The sequence below is a fragment of the Solanum verrucosum genome, unplaced genomic scaffold (genome assembly GCF_900185275.1).
Source record: "Solanum verrucosum unplaced genomic scaffold, falcon-dt-bn FXZP01001278.1, whole genome shotgun sequence".
Lineage (NCBI taxonomy): Eukaryota > Viridiplantae > Streptophyta > Magnoliopsida > Solanales > Solanaceae > Solanum > Solanum verrucosum.
Window position 1 is genome coordinate 158,646 of NW_026020317.1, and position 20,322 is coordinate 178,967.

Below are 20,322 nucleotides of genomic sequence, written 5' to 3' on the forward strand. Positions count from 1 at the left end.
AATAAAGTAAGACTATCACTATTTATAGGTGAGAAAGTCTACCTTACAATATATAAAAATAATATGAAAAAGTTAATAAGGTAAATGAATAGTCTAAATGTTACATAAGATGGATGGATAAAGAAAGGCATATAATGCCATTAAGGTGCAAAAACAATTGCTGCAGAATTATGACTCTCTAAATGAGAGTTAACGTGCCAAAGCAATTGTTGCACAATTATGAGAGAAATGTAACCTAAGACACTAAAAGACACTCTAAATGAGAGTTAATAAGGCATGCAAGGACACCAAAGGAGTTATGAATATTATTAAGAGTATAAGTTGAAGATTTGTGAGTTATTAATAGCAATTTCTTATTTTATTAAAGATATTAAATATATATTATAGTGGTAGGTAAATATGTATTATAGTGATAGGTGAAAAATTGAGTAATTGAATGTGAAAATTTTTCAAGATATTAAAAATAAAATAAATAAATAATGAAGGAAAAAATGGTCAAAAAAAAGAGAAAATAGATAAATATGAATGGAGGTCATAGAGAGGTGCCACATCACCTTCTCTATGTTTCTTCTTTTATAAATAAATAAATATATATATATATATATAGATTTATTGAGTTAAGTGAAATGTTATTTTGGGTAAGATTTCTGTTTTATAGGGGGTTTTGAGTCTTTTGAGAAAAATAGGGATAGCATCACTATATTTGTGTAAAGTTTTTCTTTTTATCCTTTTTCATACTTGTCTTTTATCTATGTTTAAACTTTAAAAAAATCGATTATTAGGAGTATTAATTAAATTTGTTACTTATCACTTATCTTGATGTATGTTATTTGTAAATGACATAATATTGATTGATGAGACATGTAGTGGAGTTAATAATATGTTAGAGGTGTGGAGACAAACTTTGAATTCTAAAGGGTTCAGGTTAAGCAGGACAACAACAGAGTATTTAGTTTGCAAATTCAGTGATGCAATGCAAGAGGCAGCAGGCGTGTAAGTGAGACTTGACACTTAGGCTATCACCAAGAGAGATAGTTTTAAGTAACTTGGGCTTATAATCCAAGAAGTGAAGACATTGATGATGATATCACACATTGTATTGGTGCGGCGTGGATGAAGTGAAGGCTTGCATCCAGAGTCTTGTATGATAAGAGAAGGTTAGATAGGCATTGTTGTATGGGGCGAAGTGTTGGCTCATTAAGAATTTCCATGTTCAAAAAATGTATGTTGTGAAATGAGGATGTTGAGGTGGATGTGTGGATATAGAAGGACCGATGAGATTAGCATTAAATGATATGCATGATAAGGTGGGAGTGGCCTCTGTGGTGGACAAGATGAGGAAAGTGAGATTGAGATGATTTGGACATGTGAAGAGGAAATGCGCAGACCCCTCAGTGAGGAGGTGCGAGAAGTTTGTTATATGTGAAGAGGGAATGTGCAGACGCCTCAGTGAGGAGGTGCGAGAGATTGGTTATAACAGGTACGAGAAGAGGGAGAGGTAGGCAGAAAAAGTATTAGGGAGGGGTGATTAGACAAGACATGACATAACTTTCGATTATCGAGGACATGACTTTAGATAGAAGGATGTGGAGAATATGTATTAGGATAAAAAGTTAGTAGGCAATGGAGTATTGTCTTCCTTTTTGAGGGGTAAGGCTTGTTGGTCTTTGTTGTTGTCCTATTATTGTAGTTCTTGATTTTGATATCTATCATAGTATGTTATTTATTCGATTATCACATTATTTTATTGGTTTTGTTCCTTTTTTGTAGAATTTGCATTGCTTCTCTTGTTAGTTGCTATATTTTTTCATATTCTTTTTACTTGAATCTGTTACACTTGAGACGTGGATCTTCGAAAATAACCTCTCTATCTTCCTGAGGTAGTAAAAAGATTTGTGTACGCTCTACTTTACTAGACCTCACTTGTGGAGTTTCACTGGATATTTTGTTATTGTTGTTGTTTTTGTTGTATTAGTTAAATTTGTTTCGTTGAGGTCTTTAGCAACAATTAAATTAAGTTGATTCTGATTTTTCCTAATAAATGAATATTAGACTAAACAGTTTGGCACTCATTATGAGGACTTGGCAATATTAATCATCCTAAGTTATTTTTAATTGTTCTTTATTTTTGTATTTTCAAGAAAAATCATAGCTAGCGAACAACAATTGACTACTCTTCAAATCGTTGTTAAGGCACATGATGTCGCCAAACTCCAACGCCCTATTTTGGAAAATAAATATGGTCTGCAGTCTACACAATTCAATTAGTCATAGGGGCCATTATGGCCCTATTCTGCTCACTCACTCACACACACTCGTCAAGCCTATCTTTCTACAATGGTTTTCACTCGAATCCTACTTTTATGAAAACAATAAATAAAAAATTAAACTAGAAAATTTTAAAGACACTTTTGAATTAGGAAACTTTAGACTAGGGAAGAAGTTAAAAATACTTCCAAAACTAGCTAACAAAAATAGAAAAATAATTGACTTTCTTTGCTCTAAAATCACATGTTTTATTTGAGCAACTTTTGGGGGGTGAGGATCAACTTTTTGGGCTGAATTCTTCCGCACTTTGACATCTAAATCAGCCCCTTGTTGGACATGCAAACAGCAGTTTTCTTGGAATCTCATCCGTGGCTGTTTCTTTGGACCTCAATGTGGCATATAAAATCAACTTTTTTGGGCTTCATTTTGGGGTTTCATGCGGCCGCAATCTTCTGTATCTTGAGCTTGAATTTGAACACTTCTTTCGTGATAAACATCTTTTTGATTGTTCATTAAAACACATCAACTTTAATAGAGGTATGCAACTATGAATGTTATTGTTAAAGCCTCCAAGTTTTGAAGAATGGCAAAGTGAATAGAACAGGTCGTGCATACGTGATACAGAAGTATTTTGTCAAAAACGTATAGCAGTAGAAACGTATAGCAGTAGATATTCAAGGTTAAGGAAGTTTTCTTAATCAATAAGGAAAACTACATAAAGTAGGAAAACTACTATGTGTAAGGTTTCTGTGAAAGAGGTCGAGTACAAATAGGAGTCCAAGTTGAGGTCAACAAGGCTTTGTAGCGGCAAAGACAAAGTTGAGTCGAATAAGGACTTGCTGGAATTCTGATCTATAAATAGAGGGTTATTTTCTTCAGAAAAATTGTGCACTTACATTGAGAGTAATATCAAAACACGATCAAGAGTTGAGAGAGTTTTGATTTTTATTTTGGGGAGTGCTGCAAGTTGAGAGAAAAATTGTACGATTGCAGTCAAGAGTTTTGAATACAATCAAGTGTTTGTAAGTAAGTTTCGTTTGACAAGTTGAATTACTTGAAGAACGTTTGAAGACTAAAACCTGGGGGGTTTTTGTTTTGGGTAGTTAGGAATTAGAGTTTATAATTCCTTAGGTTACATAGCCTTGTAATCGTTGTGTTATTTGAAGGTTTTTAAATAATATAAAGTACTGAGCAAGTTGTTATATGAAATTATTTATTGTTAAGCTTCAAACAAACAAGAACAAGTAGTCATTACGTGTTCATGTATAGAATTCAGGAGGGTAGAATTCCAACAAGTGGTATCAGAGCGGGTTATCTTAATCAAGAGTCTAATAACTCGAGAGAAAGATCATTATGAGTTCTGCACCTCCTCTCGGACATGGTGCCTCCATTATTCAATGGTCAATACTACTCATGGTGGAAGACAAGGATGGAAGACTTCATTCAAGCCGAAGACTACGAACTATGGGTTAGAATCACTGATGGACCATTAACTCCTACTATTACGGATAGTGAAGAAAACATTGTACCAAAACCTAAAGATAAATACGGAGAAGCTGACTACAAGATGTTGGGAAAGAATGCAAAAGCCAAATGCATTCTTGTATGTGGACCAGGACCTGATGAGTTTAATCGCATCTCAAGTTGTACCTCCGCGAAACAAATATGGGACACTTTACAGAACGCTCACGAAGGTACAACTCAAGTTCGAAAATTCAGAATTGCCAGACTATGCTCTGAGTATGAAGCCTTCAAGATGAAATCTGGAGAATCACTTCAAGATATGATCACCAGATTCACTACTGTGGTGAACGAGTTAATCTCCTTGGGGAAAGTATACACCACTGAGGAACAGGTAGACAAAGTGCTTAGGACCTTGCCTAGATCATGGGAAATAAAAGTCACCGCAATTAGAGAAGCCAAGGACTTAACAAATATGACCTTGGATGAACTGGTAGGGAATCTCAAAACATATGAGATGAATGTTGACAAAAGAGGTGAAGGAAATAAAGAGAAAAATCTTGGACTCAAAGCAACTAAGAGTGAAGAATCAAATATAGATGACGAGGATTTAGCACTGATAAGCAGAAACTTCAAGAAACTATTCAAAAGAGGAATGAATTCTGGGAAAAAGTCACCACCTACAAAAGAAAGGACTACAGAAAAATCACAAAGTGGTGGATGTTTTAAGTGTGGTAAAACCGATCATAAGATTAAGGATTGTCCTATGTGGGAAGCAGAATGGAGAAAGGAAAGAGCTGAAAAGGAGAAGAGGGAACTTTTAAGCAAAAGAAAAAACAAAGAGAAGGAACAAGCAATGTATGCAGGTTGGGGAACAGGTTCAGACATGTATAAAGAAGATGCTGATGACATTGCCTTAATGGCCATGGAAAAATCAGAACCAGAACCTGAATCAGACTCTGAAGGAATGGAGGTAAATCTCTCTGATCTTAAATATAAGCTAGTTAAATTCTCTAAGAAAAAATTATCCTTCTTAACGCTCACATCTATAGATACAATTCAAGAACTAGTTAAAACCAAGAAACAATTGCTTGCCTCCATGACTAGTTTAAAGTTTGAGTACATCGATCTCGAAAAACTCAACAGTGAACTACAAGAGAAAATCAAACAATTGCTGCAGAAAACTCAGCAACTTGAAACCTGCAATCTAGCACTAAAGTCTGAAAATATAAAACTGAAAATTCTTGATAAAGAAAAGTCATGTGATCAACCTAAGTATAAACATAAAGTGAATAAACTCAAAAATGACTTAAGCTTGGAAAAAGAAAATTCTAGAAGAATGAATCTTGAATTGTCCAGAATAAAAATTGATCTGGAAAGAGCAAATAAATGGACAAGATCATCCATGATAGTCGCACATCTAGGTAATAATACTAGAAACATTAAGGCTAGAATAGGTTTTGATAAATCTCAATATAAAACTTCTTTATTTTGTAGTCTCTGTGGTAAAACTGGTCATTCTAAACTAAATTGTCAAAAAACTAACACACACCTAAGGAACATACACTCTCTAAGCAAAACAGGACTTCCAAAATGGATAAACAAAGATCTTATTCATCCTTTTGATCAAAACAAAGGACCCAAGTTGATCTGGGTTCCTAAAACTAACCTTTAATTGTTCCTTCAGGGAGAAGTGAGAGGAAGCAAGCAACATTGGTACATGGATAGCGCTTGCTCAAGACATATGACTGGAGACAAAACAATGTTTCTCTCACTTGATGAAGGAAAAGGTGGAATGGTAGCATTTGGTGGTGGAAAAAAGGGACAAATCAAAGGCATTGGTAAGATTGGAAGATCTGATGAACACTCAATCGAAAAGGTATACTACGTAGAAGGACTGAAACATAATCTACTTAGTATATCCCAACTATGCGACAAGGGAAACAAGGTAGTTTTTCTATCCACCGGTGTTGAAGTAATCAATCTAATCACAAAAAGGGTAGTCTTAACTGAAAAAAGGAACAAACATGTCTACACTGTAGACAGTTCAATCACATCTGATGAGAATCTAGTATGTCTAAGTGTGTTGGATAAAGATCCTCTACTCTGGCATAAACGACTAGGTCATGCTAGCCAAGTACAACTAAATAAACTCATCATTAAGGACTTAGTAATAGGACTACCTAAAACAAAGTTCAAAGAAGAAAAGATGTGTGAAGCCTGCTCTCTAGGGAAACAAATAAAATCATCCTTTAAATCAAAACAGGTTGTAAGCTCAACCAGGTCCTTAGAACTAATTCACATGGATTTATGTGGACCAATGAGAGTCAAAAGCAGGGGAGGGAAAAGATATGTGTTTGTTTTAGTTGATGACTATACTAGGTTTACTTGGATACTATTCCTGACATCAAAAGATGATGCATTTGAAGCATTCTGTTCTTTAATAAGAAAGCTTCAAAAGAAATTTGATAAACAATTAATGGCAATCAGATCTGATCATGGAACAGAATTTGAAAACTCAAAGTTTCCCCAATATTGTGATGTCCATGGAGTCGACCATAATTTCTCTGCCCCTAGAACCCCTCAACAAAATAGTGTGGTTGAAAGGAAAAACAGAACTTTGCAAGAAATGGCTAGAACCATGATGATTGCAAACAAAATCACCAATCAATTCTGGGCAGAAGCCATAAATACTGCTTGTTATACCATAAATAGATGCATGTCCAGACCTGTGTTAGATAAAACTCCCTATGAATTGTTAAAAGGTAGGAAACCCAACATCCCTCATCTAAGAGTGTTCGGGTGCAAGTGTTTTATTCATAATAATGGAAAAAATCTGCTAGGTAAATTTGATGCTAGAAGTGACAAAGGGATCTTTTTGGGATACTCCACACATAGTAAAGCATATAGAGTACTCAACGAAAGAACAATGTGTGTAGAAGAGAGTGTGCATGTTATATTTGATGAAAGCAATACTATGTCTAACCAAAATTTGCAGGAAAACGAAGTACCATCAAAAGAATACACTGACTCTGTACACGAACAGATACAAGAAACAGGTCATTCAGATACAGTCAATGAAGACAGAATTGAAACACATGAGAAAGATGATGCCTCAGAAAAGGTGCCTAATGAAAACCAAACAGATCTGAATGATGGTCAAAATACAGAACAACCAAATTTGGTTCTAAAAGATTGCAAATACCAAGGATCACATCCATTGGACAATATACTTACTGATCTCACTTTCGGAATAACCACCAGATCAGGGATAAAAAACCACTGTGCTTTTAATGCATTCTATCCATGATGGAACCAAAGAAGATCAGTGAAGCTCTCCAAGATGCAGATTGGATTATGGCTATGGAAGAAGAACTAAATCAGTTTGAAAGGAATAAAGTTTGGCATCTGGTGCCGAAACCAACAAATAGAACCATAATTGGTACAAAGTGGGTGTTTCGAAACAAGTTAGATGAACATGGTACAATAACAAGAAACAAAGCCAGGCTAGTAGTCCAAGGGTACAATCAAGAAGAAGGGATAAATTATGATGAAACATTCGCACATGTGGCCAGGTTAGAGGCAATCAGATTACTCATTGCATTTGCATCACACATGGAGTTCACTTTGTATCAAATGGATGTAAAAAGTGCATTTCTTAATGGTTTACTAAGGGAAGAAGTATTTGTCAAACAACCTCCTAGTTTTGAAAACAATAACTATCCTGACTATGTCTATAAACTTGAAAAGGCTCTTTATGGGTTAAAACAAGCTCCAAGGGCATGGTATGATAGGCTGTCAAGGTTTCTCTTAAGTCATGGCTATTCAAGAGGGAAAATTGATAACACCCTTTTTCTCAGAAACAAAGGAAAGGACCTACTAATAGTACATGTGTATATAGACGACATTATCTTTGGAGCCACAAATAAGACTCTCACAAACGAATTTGTCAACCTTATGAGCAACGAGTTTGAGATGAGTATGATTGGCGAATTGAACTACTTTTTGGGGCTCCAAATAAAGCAAACACAATCAGGTACCTTTATTCATCAGCAAAAGTATGCCAAAGAACTACTCAAAAGATTCAACATAGAAGATGCTAAACAAATTAATACCCTAATAGCTACAACTACAAAATTAGACTTAGAAGGAACAGGTTCTACTGTGGAACAAAAACTGTATAGAGGCATGATTGGGTCTCTCTTGTACCTTACAGCCAGCAGACCAGATATTGTGTTCAGTGTGGGATTATGTGCTCGATTTCAAACTAGTCCCAAAGAATCTCATCTCCAAGCTATTAAAAGAATTCTCATATACTTAAAAGGAACCACTGATTTGGGACTGTGGTATACAAAGGGAAGTAACTTCGAATTGGTAGGGTATGCCGATGCAAATTATACTGGTTACTTTGCAGACAGAAAGAGTACTACAGGTATGGCTCACTTTCTTGGTTCATGTTTAATCTCTTGGGGATCAAAGAAACAAAACTCTGTTGCATTATCCACCGCAGAAGCTGAGTATGTGGCAGCAGCTTCGTGTTGTGCTCAATTATTGTGGATTAAACAACAGCTTAGGGACTTTGGGCTTCATGTTGAGTGTGTCCCAATTTTTTGTGATAATACAAGCGCAATAAACATTGCAAAGAATCATGTCCAACATAAGAGAACAAAACATATAGACATCCGTCATCACTTTCTAAGGGACAATGTAAAAAAAGGGCAAATTTCAATGAATTTATGTGCCACTGAACAACAAATTGCAGACATTTTCACAAAAGCATTAGCAAGGGAACACTTTGAAAGGAACAGGTTGGAATTAGGAATGATGAAGATCACCTGAGTATCTCTGCTCATGAAAGTCAACTATGGCACTTAATTAGAAAAGGGGCAAATGCTAACAGGTTTTAATACTCATAACGAACTGTAACTAACGAATTCATCATTCTCAGGTAATTAGGAACTCAAGGACTTGGACTTCAAAAATTCATCATCCTACACTAAAAGGTATGTCTACTATACTTATTTAAGTAAGACCAAAATATTAAGACTTGTGCACTGGTACTCGTTCCCGCATTAAATACCTGTCAGCAGGATTTTTTTTTAAACCGCCAAAATAAAAATCAATCTGACTCCTCCATCAAATCAACTTGTTCCTCTTCTCCAAGAACCCTTCCACTTCCCTATAATCATTCTCAAACCTTCTTTATTTTTTACTCTCCATCGAAAACCCATTTTCTTTCATTAGTCTCTTCCCTATATTCATCAAACCCTATTTTCAAAACCATGGCATCCTCCTCAAATCTAAACCTTGCCCTTATTCCCTTTGAAAATCCAGAAAACCTTTTTGAATTACCTGTTGTCCTGTTCATTGACCCTTGCGGAATAACTCATCTTACATATCCTCTTATGGAAGAAGCATCAATTCAGGGGGAAAGAAGAAACCCGAGTTTGGGGTCTGATTTAGGAGATGAAACGATAACACTTAGTGAAGGGGAACAAACATTCTCAAAGGAACAAGCATATTCTTCTTGTGACGCCGACGATGATATTCCATTGGTCCAGCTGGTTTCTAAAAGGCTTCGTTCACGACTGCGTCAAAACTCTTGTCGACCCATTGCTATGATTCTTCTAAATGCTCATGCAAGTCTTATCTCTAACCCATCAGTGAGGGCTCCGGTTCGAGTGACTCGATCTGTACAGCGTACTCGGGACGCAATGCTTCTTGCTAAATCGACTAAGATTACTCGCCCAGTGCAAAGTAAGTTTGTTCTACCTTTTAATCCTATAGAGATTGATGATGATGACATTGAACCAAAGAAGAGTAGAAAACGAAAAAGAAATACATCTAAACCAAAAGAATCTGGTCCCAAAGAAATTGTTGAAATTGACTCTGCTAAGGCACAATCTTTTGGGAGAAGAAGTGTGATTTGGGGTAGGGTAATTACTGGATTTGGGGGTGATGAGATGAGTGAATTACTGACACTTGTGCAAGCCCAAGGATGGACTGAACTACTTAGTCAAGGAACCCTTAGGCGTAGAATGGGTAGAGAGAAAACCAGGGAGTTATACCTTAATGCGACAGGGTATGATACGTCAATTTCAAGTACTGTTTGTGGTGTTTCATTCACCCTCAATGCTGAGATTTTATCCTCTATACTCGGGGGTACCAAATAAGGGATGGGGTCACTACGTTAAGCGAAATTGGCCACCTCTGGAGGGTAACATCTCTGCTCTTGAAATATGTCGCCGATTCTCAAATGATCCTACACTGACTGATTATACCAGAGTTGATAAAGGAGCTATGCTACCCTTGCATTGTTTGTTGTTTGATGTTGTGCATAAGATAGTACTACCTCGCAAGCAAAAAAGGACGGAGGCAAATTATTTGGATCTTACTCTTATGGAGTTGTTGCTATCTAAGATCCAAATTAACTTACCTGCCCTGATTCTCAGTCATATACATGGTCTATGTGTGTTTGATAAAAAGGAACGTGGACTGGCGTATGGGTTCTGGCTTGGTATGGTGTTTGAACATTTTTGTGTTCCTGTTAGGGAATGGCAGATTCAGACCATCAAGGATGTCTTAGGGGTTGTGAATCATGAAACTATACCTGCTACAAAGAGAGGGGCAAATGCACCTATGCAAAGGTTGAGAGCCTCGTTGACTGCTAAGACTGAGGAAATAAATGCACTACAGGTTTCTCACTCTACTGCATTAGATAAGTTGCACATTGATTATGGTCTGAAGCATGATTGATTAGCTGAGGAAAATTCAAGGCTTAAAGAGGAGCTTGCTCAGACTCAGGCTGCGTTGAATACTGAGAGATTATCTAAGTTCGATCGTCTGAAGCACCTCTATGAACTGCTAACCAAAGACTTATCTTCCTTGTCCTCTGCTTTACCACCATCTGTCTAAACATCCGCTTAGTGTGCTATGTCTTGTGTTTTGGGTTCTCACTTTCTGAAGTCTTTAGTAGACATTTTTGTTTTTGTGGATAATGGTTTTTGTTTCTGATCTGTGATGTAACTAATGACTCAGTTTGGTGTGTTTGTTTTTATAGCTTCTTGTGATGTTATTGCTTCTGGCTTGGATATATCTTCATTTTCAGATTTTTGCCTAATGTCAAAAGGGGGAAGGTAAGCGTGCATATGGTGATTACCTGTTCGATGCAAGCGGAAAGAATTTGCCATAGTCAAAAAGGGGGAATTTGTTAAAGCCTCTAAGTTTTGAAGAATGGCAAAGTGAATAGAACAGGTCGTGCATACGTGATACAAAAGTATTTTGTCAAAAACGTATAGCAGTAGAAACGTATAGCAGTAGATATTCAAGGTTAAGGAAGTTTTCTTAATCAATAAGGAAAACTACATAAAGTAGGAAAACTACTATGTGTAAGGTTTCTGTGAAAGAGGTCGAGTACAAATAGGAGTCCAAGTTGAGGTCAACAAGGCTTTGTAGCGGCAAAGACAAAGTTGAGTCGAATAAGGACTTGCTGGAATTCTGATCTATAAATAGAGGGTTATTTTCTTTAGAAAAATTGTGCACTTACATTGAGAGTAATATCAAAACACGATCAAGAGTTGAGAGAATTTTGATTTTTATTTTGGGGAGTGCTGCAAGTTGAGAGAAAAACTGTACGATTGCAGTCAAGAGTTTTGAATACAATCAAGTGTTTGTAAGTAAGTTTCGTTTGACAAGTTGAATTACTTGAAGAACGTTTGAAGACTAAAACCTGGGGGGTTTTTGTTTTGGGTAGTTAGGAATTAGAGTTTATAATTCCTTAGGTTACATAGCCTTGTAATCGTTGTGTTATTTGAAGGTTTTTAAATAATATAAAGTACTGAGCAAGTTGTTATATGAAATTATTTATTGTTAAGCTTCAAACAAACAAGAACAAGTAGTCATTACGTGTTCATGTATAGAATCCAGGAGGGTAGAATTCCAACAGTTATCATTCCCTTTTAAAACTCTTTTGTCACTCCCTGAGCCTATATCTTAGGTGGGATTAGCCTGAAGGCTCATGCTCATAACTCTTAAGGACCATAGCTCATAGTTCATGTCATCATGTCATGAGGTTACAATTTATGTATCATAGTCTTGCTTTCATGAGAAGTATATATTATATCACAGTATTATAGTTAAGAGAACATGCAATAGCATCATAAGACTTAAATCCGAAGTGTACTTTAATTCGCAAGCAATTGAATTTTCTATCTCTCTTTTTTTGCTCCTTTTTTGGTTACTATGTAGCTTAACTTTTAAGCTACTACAACAAAGACAAAAAAAAAAATTTGAAATTTTCAAGATTACCATGAACGAAATCTTGGTAAAACCGTTTTGATGCCACTTGATGTGAATCAAGTTACTTGAATAAATAATAAAAATAATACGGAAACGAAAATACGAAGATTAAAGATGAGAACTGAAAGATATGTGAAATTCGAGAATAAAATCTTCAAATTTAGAGATAAAGTGTTAAGAACCCTAATTGATCTTAGTATTCAAAATTAACAAACTAAAACTAATTATGATACTAATAGAGATAATTTAAGAACTTTAATCAAAAGTGATCAATACCCCTATTTCAAAAAATTAGAGACAACATTAGTATAAGACTAATCATCTCCTTTAAATTACTTTAGTAAAAATCAAAGATTACAAGTTAAAGAATTAATCTTACTTCTTAAAGAATCGTTCCAATAAGGTTGGAAGATAAATTCATAGTCACCACACATTAAGATATAATGACTAGATTAAGCTTTGTAAGCAAGAGGAAGATTATGAATTAGAAGAGGTGCACTACAAACATGGATTTATTTTGCATCGTTAATCTTTTAGACCCCAAGAAATCCTGGTAAAAGATATTGGGATTGTCATATTATGCGATAAGTAAGAAAATTCAAGAGTTGATCTTGAAGAGCCTAAAATGATTTTTTTCCCTTGTTTTATTCATTTTAGAATTCGATACCTGATATGTATTGAAATAATTCCAATCGAAATACAAGAGAACAACTAAGAATATAAGCTATGAAAAGAAGAAGAAGAAGAAGACAATAGATTTCTCATTGACCGCCTTTCTTACATGAAATTGATGATTATAACAACCCTAGGTACTGATGCAAAAACTAAAAGTACAAGGACTAATATGTAAAGACGACAAAATAAGATAAGGGGCCAATATTATTAACTGTGAACTTGTTAACTAAATTAACCAACTGCTGCTGACCCATATCATATCAATACCAAGCTTCTTCTTCTTTTTTGGAAAATGGTTATATTGATTCAAGATCCAAATTTGTGATTCTTAAATTGTTGGAAAGAATTAATAAGCTTGAGCAAAAAATTGAAGCTTCTAGATCAACCAACTTTGTGGAAGTAAAATAGATATGAACAAAAATATAGTGTACTTGGACAATTTTGAAGATTATGTGAAGAATATATAAAACTAAATGAGAAAAAACTGAAGTGCAAGTTTGCTAAGTCCAAGAAAAGGGAGAACTCCGGGACTAGATAATAAACTGCAAGCATTTCCAATCCTGTCAATAAATGTAAAGAAAAATACAAACATTCTCAATTAGCTCAACAAAGATTGCAGTGGAGTGGTAAGTTTGAGACTTGCTGGGTATGGAGTTGCTTTTATTTAGGAAGCGTTTCACCCCCAATGTGAAACTTTAAGTCAGATTTAGTCAGACTTCAATACGTATATCGGACACCAGATAGAACCCGAACACCCCCCCCCCCCCAACCAAAAAAAAAAAGAACTAGCTAATATAGTAGCTATCCAGTTTCTGAAGAGAACTCCTTCTGCAGCTGGACCAATATTCTGCCACAAGTTTAGCAAAAGAAGAATTGGTTTGCATGAGTCTTGAGGGTTGATCATACTCCACAAGCTCCCCTACAATAATAATCACCAAATTTGCATTAGACATCTTTGATACTGAAACTGATACTCCATGTTTACAACTATAAATAAAACATACCAAAAGAAAGGACCATGACCATGTCACTGTCTAGGACAGTAGGAACTCTGTGAGCAACAGTTATTACTGTGCAGTTAGAGAATTCTTCTCTTATAATTCTCTGCAGAATTGCATCAGTAGCCGAGTCGATAGAGGCGGTTGCTTCATCCAATACTAGGATTCTGTTCCTCCTCAAAAGGACCCTGCCTAAACAGAAGAGTTGTCGTTGCCCCATACTCCAGTTTTCGCCTTCATCACTGACTGTTGAATGCAAACTCAAACATAATAAGTACATGATTTGTCACACAAGTCAAAAAGATAATAATTGTTCGTATTTGTTAGTACTATATTTGTTGAAAATGTAACTCACCAGAGGAGTCTAACAGGTTTGGCAGTGTACTAATTGTAGCCTTAAGCTGGCATTTCTCTAGAGCCTGTAAATCATAAGTATTGTTCAAAATATTATACGAAAATTGGCGAGTTTTGTGTCGATGAATTACAGAATTTACCTTCCATATCTCATCATCAGAATAGAGACCCAAAGGGTCCAAATTTGTTCGAACGCTCCCCTTGAAAAGTGTTGGTTCTTGAGGAATGATGCTGAGTTTTGATCTTAAATCCTTGAGACCTATAGAACAAATGTTAATGTCATCTATGATAACTTGCCCACTGTAAGGCTCTACCAGGCGAAACAGCGTGCTTATAAGTGTCGTTTTGCCACTTCCTGTCCTTCCTACAACTCCTACTCTAGTCCCCTCACGGAAAGTGCAAGTTATCCCTTTGAGAACTAATGGTGCATTTGGACGATATCTAATCTGCAATCGAACAAGAACTGTAGTGGTTAGATAAAATATGATGCACAATATTTATTAAGTGTTAAAATGAAGTGTTCAGGAACTGCATCCTAAGCACAGAGGCATCATCCGTTTCCGGATGTTTGTTGAGTATGTGTAAGACTACAATTTGTAATTAGCCCACCTTAAGATCCAACAATTCTATTCTACCCTTGGTAGGCCACGACGACGGTGGCCTATTGTCTTCCACAATTGCTGGAGGCTCAGGAGGTATACACATGAACTGTTTGATCCTTTCAGCTGAAATGACATAGTTAGCTAAGTTGCTATACCATCTGCTTAAGAAAACTTGAATATTGGTAAGTGCCAATGCATAAGAAAGAGAGAGTCCGACAAGCCCTGAATGAAAGCAAGAAAAAAAACTGTGAACAGCTTGGAGAAATCTCGAAAGACCTCCATAGAAAGATGTTAATATCAACTGGTGCAAATAACAGAAATGACTACCTGCAGAGACATAACCCTTTGGGATCAAAACTAGGAGAAAAGAGGCGGTGAATAGAGTGATGTTTTGAAGTGCTTCGGTTCTCAAAACTAACCACTCCAGTGCACCATTGGAGCAAAGAAAAACTTTTGCATCTGCATCGACAAGTTTTAGGTAGTTTTGAAAGAATCTGTCTACTGCTCCAAATGATCTTATTGTGGCAACTCCAAGTGATGTCTCAGTTACATAATTCATAACAGGAGCCTTTGTTGTCCCATTGATTCTCATTAGCTCCTGGGCAGAGGGTTGATAATGTCCCTTCAGATACAGAAAAAATATTAGTACAAATTAACAACTCATCTTAGCTTTACGATTAAAAGTATTTAGCGGAAATGAAACTTCACCTGGACATATTTTGAGCCCACTGTAGCAATAATGCCCACAAGAAGAACCTGCCATGTCACTGAGGCCATAATGCCAATTGTTACAAGCAACTCAATTCCAGCAGCTATCACAAATGCATACGAGAATGGGATGTCGTAATCTAATACACTCAAATCTGATGAAGCCTGAGGATCCAGATTAGTAGGCAACAATCAGTGAAACTTGTTCATGTCACAGTGTTTTCAGTAGTCATATGTGCAAAAGAACAAAATGTTACCCGGGTTAATATCCGCCCAACTGGGGTAGAGTCGAAGAACAACATAGGAGCATTGAAAATAGAATTTGTGAAACCAGAAAAGAAGGCTTTAGATGCTTTTAATCCCAGAAGAGCTGCAAATAGAGATCTGAGGTACACGAAAAATGCACTAACTAATGACACTGAACTATAGACACCAATAACCATGATATGACTAATTTTAGGACTTTGAATTGCAACTGCTAGCCAGTAACTTGCAGCAGCCTGAAGAGCAACAAATCCAGCCTGAGTAAGTATGCTGGAACAAAGGAAGAGTGTTCCTTTAGAGATTACGACATAGTCTTGGAAGATCTTCCACGCTGCACTTTCACTTTCTTTTTCTTCCTCATGTGTCAATTGTATTCCGGGATTTAATGTAACTTCTTTTTGGCTGTTTTCTTTTATGATGTCAGTCTCTTCTAGCTCATGCGATTCATCTTTATAGGTTCGAGGATCAAGTCCAGCTACAGCATCTCTGTGAGCATTCACAAGCTGTTCAAAGGCCATCCCAGACATCAATAGCTCATTATAACTTCCTGATTGAGTAATTTGTCCACCTTCCATTACCTGGTAAAACAATAAGCAAAATAACTATAGATAATTGACGTGCAATAAATGAATACGAGCTGGAAAAAGATTCTAACTAGTCCACATTAGTTACCAGAATTTGGTCAACCTCGGAGAGGAACTCCACTTGATGAGTAACAAGAATAACTGTTTTATTCTTCAGAGCAGTCATAACACAATCCTGCAATTATGTCCAAACAAGAAAATGTTGTTGTTTCTTTGGTCAGTAAATGTGCGCATGCATGATAAACAAATTTTCACAGTTAACCTCACATTAAAAAGAGTTGCTGCTGTGTGTGCATCTACGGCGCTAAAAGGATCATCAAGAACATAGATATCAGCATCACTATATACAGCTCGAGCAAGTTGAATCCTCTGCTTCTGTCCTCCACTCATATTCAGCCCTCGCTGACCTATCTCCGTGAGGTCACCATAGTCAAAACTATCAATATCTTTGTCTAGAGCAGATACCTTTACCGCTTCATGATACTTGTTTTCGTCCATTGACTTCCCAAACAGTATGTTATCACGGACTGTTCCACTCTGGATCCAAGCGGTCTGAGAGACATAAGCTATGGATCCATATACATGTACCTAGAAACAATTGCAAGGAGAGTTGAAGTCAATTATAGGAGATACTTAAGAAGTTCATGATATGAGGATTGCGTTACGACTCACTGTTCCTGCAGTTTTTGGCATTTCTCCAAGTATGGCATATAGAAATGATGATTTCCCAGCACCAACTGGTCCACAAACTGCAATCTTTTGTCCTCTTCTTGCTTGAAAATTCAAATTTTTAAGCAATGCATCAGGTGACTCGGGATTCCAGGTGAAATAACCATCTACTATACAAACACTACGATCTGAATCCTCCCGGGGAGATTTCACTATATCCTCCGGTTTGATTTCATCTTCAAGTAGGAAACTATTTATCCTATCGAAAGAAACTTTGACTTGAATCACAGCTGACAGAGCTTCTGGTAGATATCTAACAGGTTCTGACATGGTCCTTAATGCCGCCAACACAGTGAAAATCGTAGCAGCATTAAACGGGGCACTCCTGAAAAACACAAGTCCTAAGAAGATGACACATGAGACGATTGTTGGGGACATCCAATACAGTAAAGTGCTATAGGTTTTCTTAATCTGAGTATCAGCCAACCACTTGAATTCATCCTCCCTATGCGAGTCAATTGAGTTCTTGAAGTGTTCTTCCCATGACTGTAACTTGATTATCTTCATACTATTGAGAATCTCAGACATGAACTTGAGACGTTTATCTTGGGCAATCATAAATTCAGTCTGACATTTCTGAAGTATCTTTGCAAATGGCACATTCAGCAACCCACAGATAATGAGGGGTACTAAACCTGGAATTGCCCCGAGTCCTACAACTCCGAAAAGTACACCAACGGATAAAAATATTTGTAGGCCAGAGCTCCATCCTGTGTGAAACCACATCAGAGCTTCTCCCATCCGGTAGGCATCCACAGAAATGTAGTTCACTATCTCTCCAGTTGAATGCCTACGCCTTCCTAAACTCGAGAGCTTGAGCTGTTTTTGATAAACCGCCACCATTAGAGCTGATCTTATTCTCATACCAACCCTTCTCGAGTAGAAAAAGAAATGTCGAGAAGAAAGAGAATCAACAAGCTTGTCAACAACCAAGCACCCCAATAAGAGAACACCTTTAACAAAGGTTCTTGTCTTGCTACTTGAATAAGCCACGAATGCATATAGCATTAAAGGAGAAACTACAACAGCAACAATCCTAAGAAATACTAATGCTCCTGCAAGAACCATTTCTTTCCAGTAAACTCTTGCTATGGCCTTAATGAGTAAGTCCTCTGAATTGTCTTCTCCTTGGAGAGATTTCCATTCATGAGACAATTGCTCATAGGCTAAGATGGCTTCATCTTCATATCCTAGACAAGGAATATCTTCAAGAGCTAAAGTTTTTGAGTTTCCTAGGCCAAGTAAACCATTAACCCAAGAAAATGACAATTTGCCAAAAAGACTAGTATTTCCTATACTAATTAGTTTGTCATCAGGTCGATCAACGAGTAGAGGTTCCAACAAACTCTGTTTCGATGAGGATTGAGAAATGATGTGATGAAAGGTAAGTAAGGCATAAAAGAATATCAAGAAAGTGACTAACCATGTCACCAAGTCTAGTATTGGGACGCTGCGCGTTTTCATGGAAACTTCAATATTAAGAGTGGAAATCAACAGAAAGAAAATCACCCACCAAGAAGACATCAGTATTTGAATCCATTTAGATCCTTGAACAAGCAATGATACAGTTAAACTAATCCAAATTATTCCGCAAACAAAGCATTGTAACCAACTTAGATGACTAACACTGCCATCTTTACTACTAATAAGTTTCCATAAACCAAGACCAAAATACACAATGCTTACAAGAGCACAACAAACAGAAACTCCTATAGCCATCCAGTCCCTCCTGTAACCACCACTAGTAAGTCTGAATTTTCTCACAAGACCGACGAGAAGGAAAAGAAAAACTAACAAGAGATTCAAGGTATCTACTATTGCTCTATGGATGCATAATGAACCCCAACTGAATTCTCCTCCACATAGCCACAAGAATTTTCCTGCAGTATTCAAATGTATCATGAATCTCTTGTTAGTCAAGAAGATATAAAGAATGCATTGATACAAAAGAAACTTGCTCGAAAACACGCGTATTCCAACATTTGATTTGAAATCATTGAATAAATTATGGTTCCGATTATAAACTATTGAAAATATTGAGTTCATTTGAATTCAAAAACACACATAATGTATCACTTTTTTGCGAGTTTTCTATATGAACTATCACATGTTCATTTTTTCTACCTAAACTATCATCAACTATTTATCACACACCTCAACTATCAGTAATTCCCTTTTCCTACATCGTTCAGGTAGAGGTGTGTTTGATAAACATTTGATGATAGTTAAGCTAGGAAGTTTGCACACCTGATATGAAACTCGAAAAATCGAGATACTTGACGTATAGTTTTGACATTCAACACAAATATAGAGAGGCAGATTTCTTCTGATGGTCAAGAAAGTAACAAGATTCTAAAACGCAAACATTTTTAATTTCTTGTTTCATTCAAACTAACAATTTTCTTCATTCAAGAACTAAAAAAAGCAACAATGAAAAAAATATATTAAAAATCAAAGATACTTAGTTCATTCAAATGAAAAACTAACAAGTTAACTGGTCAAATAAAATATAAGGATGTAAAGGTGGATACCAAGTTGAAGAGTATGTGCAGAAGCCATTGTTAGATAGCTGCCTCTAAACAAATGGTGCAGATTATAAACATGTACACCTACAAAAGGGTCTCATATATCCTCACCCTTCGTTAGTGGCGATTATAATATAAAAAAAAAAAGGAAAAAATTACTTGGATGGGTGCCTTTTACTAAATAATTATTGATTTTAACGATATTTTTTATTTTTACCATTTATAGCAATACTATGTTAAATCTGCAATATGTATTAAAAGTAAATTAAGTATGCAATATATATATGTATTATAACTGTTTTTAAAAATATATTATGTTTGTGTGGTAAGAAATTGACACATTGTATTATAAATGTATTAGAATGTGTGATAAACGTATTATACATCAATAAAACTTGTATTATATGTGAATAATAAAGTGTTCTTTATAATATGTATTAAAAGTGTATTATAAATGTATTAAAAGTGATCAAGTGAAAAAAAATGTTATTGCTATAAATGGTAAATATTTTTTATTATAGCATATTTATATAAGTTTCCTAAAAAAATATGTAAAAGATAAGATAAACAAAAACAAAAAATGAGATGAAAAAAAATAAGGTGCAAGCACGTCAAACCCATCATTATATAAAAGATCAAGAGCCAAAAGGGCAAAAAAATTGACCAAAAATTTCAAAAGAGCAAATAATTCACGGAAGACATCAAAACGGTCAGTCCAAAATTTTAACAAAAAAAATAATCAAATTGATTAGTCAAACATAAATGGTTAATATATAAATATACTTTAATTGAAAGTAATTTTCATAATAACAAATTTTAGAAAATTAATCTATCACTCTATTAGTTTGGTTATTTT

General features: G+C 35.8%; 1 protein-coding gene across 1 annotated transcript; it reads right to left on the bottom strand.

Moving 5' to 3' along the window:
• Positions 1 to 13,471: 13,471 nt before the first annotated feature.
• LOC125835250 (ABC transporter C family member 8) lies at positions 13,472 to 19,546 on the bottom strand. The gene is made up of 12 exons (XM_049514378.1): positions 19,473 to 19,546; positions 16,885 to 18,821; positions 16,480 to 16,800; positions 16,301 to 16,387; positions 15,622 to 16,206; positions 15,365 to 15,529; positions 14,984 to 15,278; positions 14,664 to 14,878; positions 14,195 to 14,500; positions 14,056 to 14,119; positions 13,707 to 13,946; positions 13,472 to 13,621 (listed from the first exon to the last, which is right to left on the bottom strand). The coding sequence occupies exons 1-12, from the start codon at positions 19,498 to 19,500 to the stop codon at positions 13,488 to 13,490; spliced, it is 4,377 nt and encodes a 1,458-aa protein (XP_049370335.1). The 5' UTR covers positions 19,501 to 19,546; the 3' UTR covers positions 13,472 to 13,487.
• Positions 19,547 to 20,322: the final 776 nt, after the last annotated feature.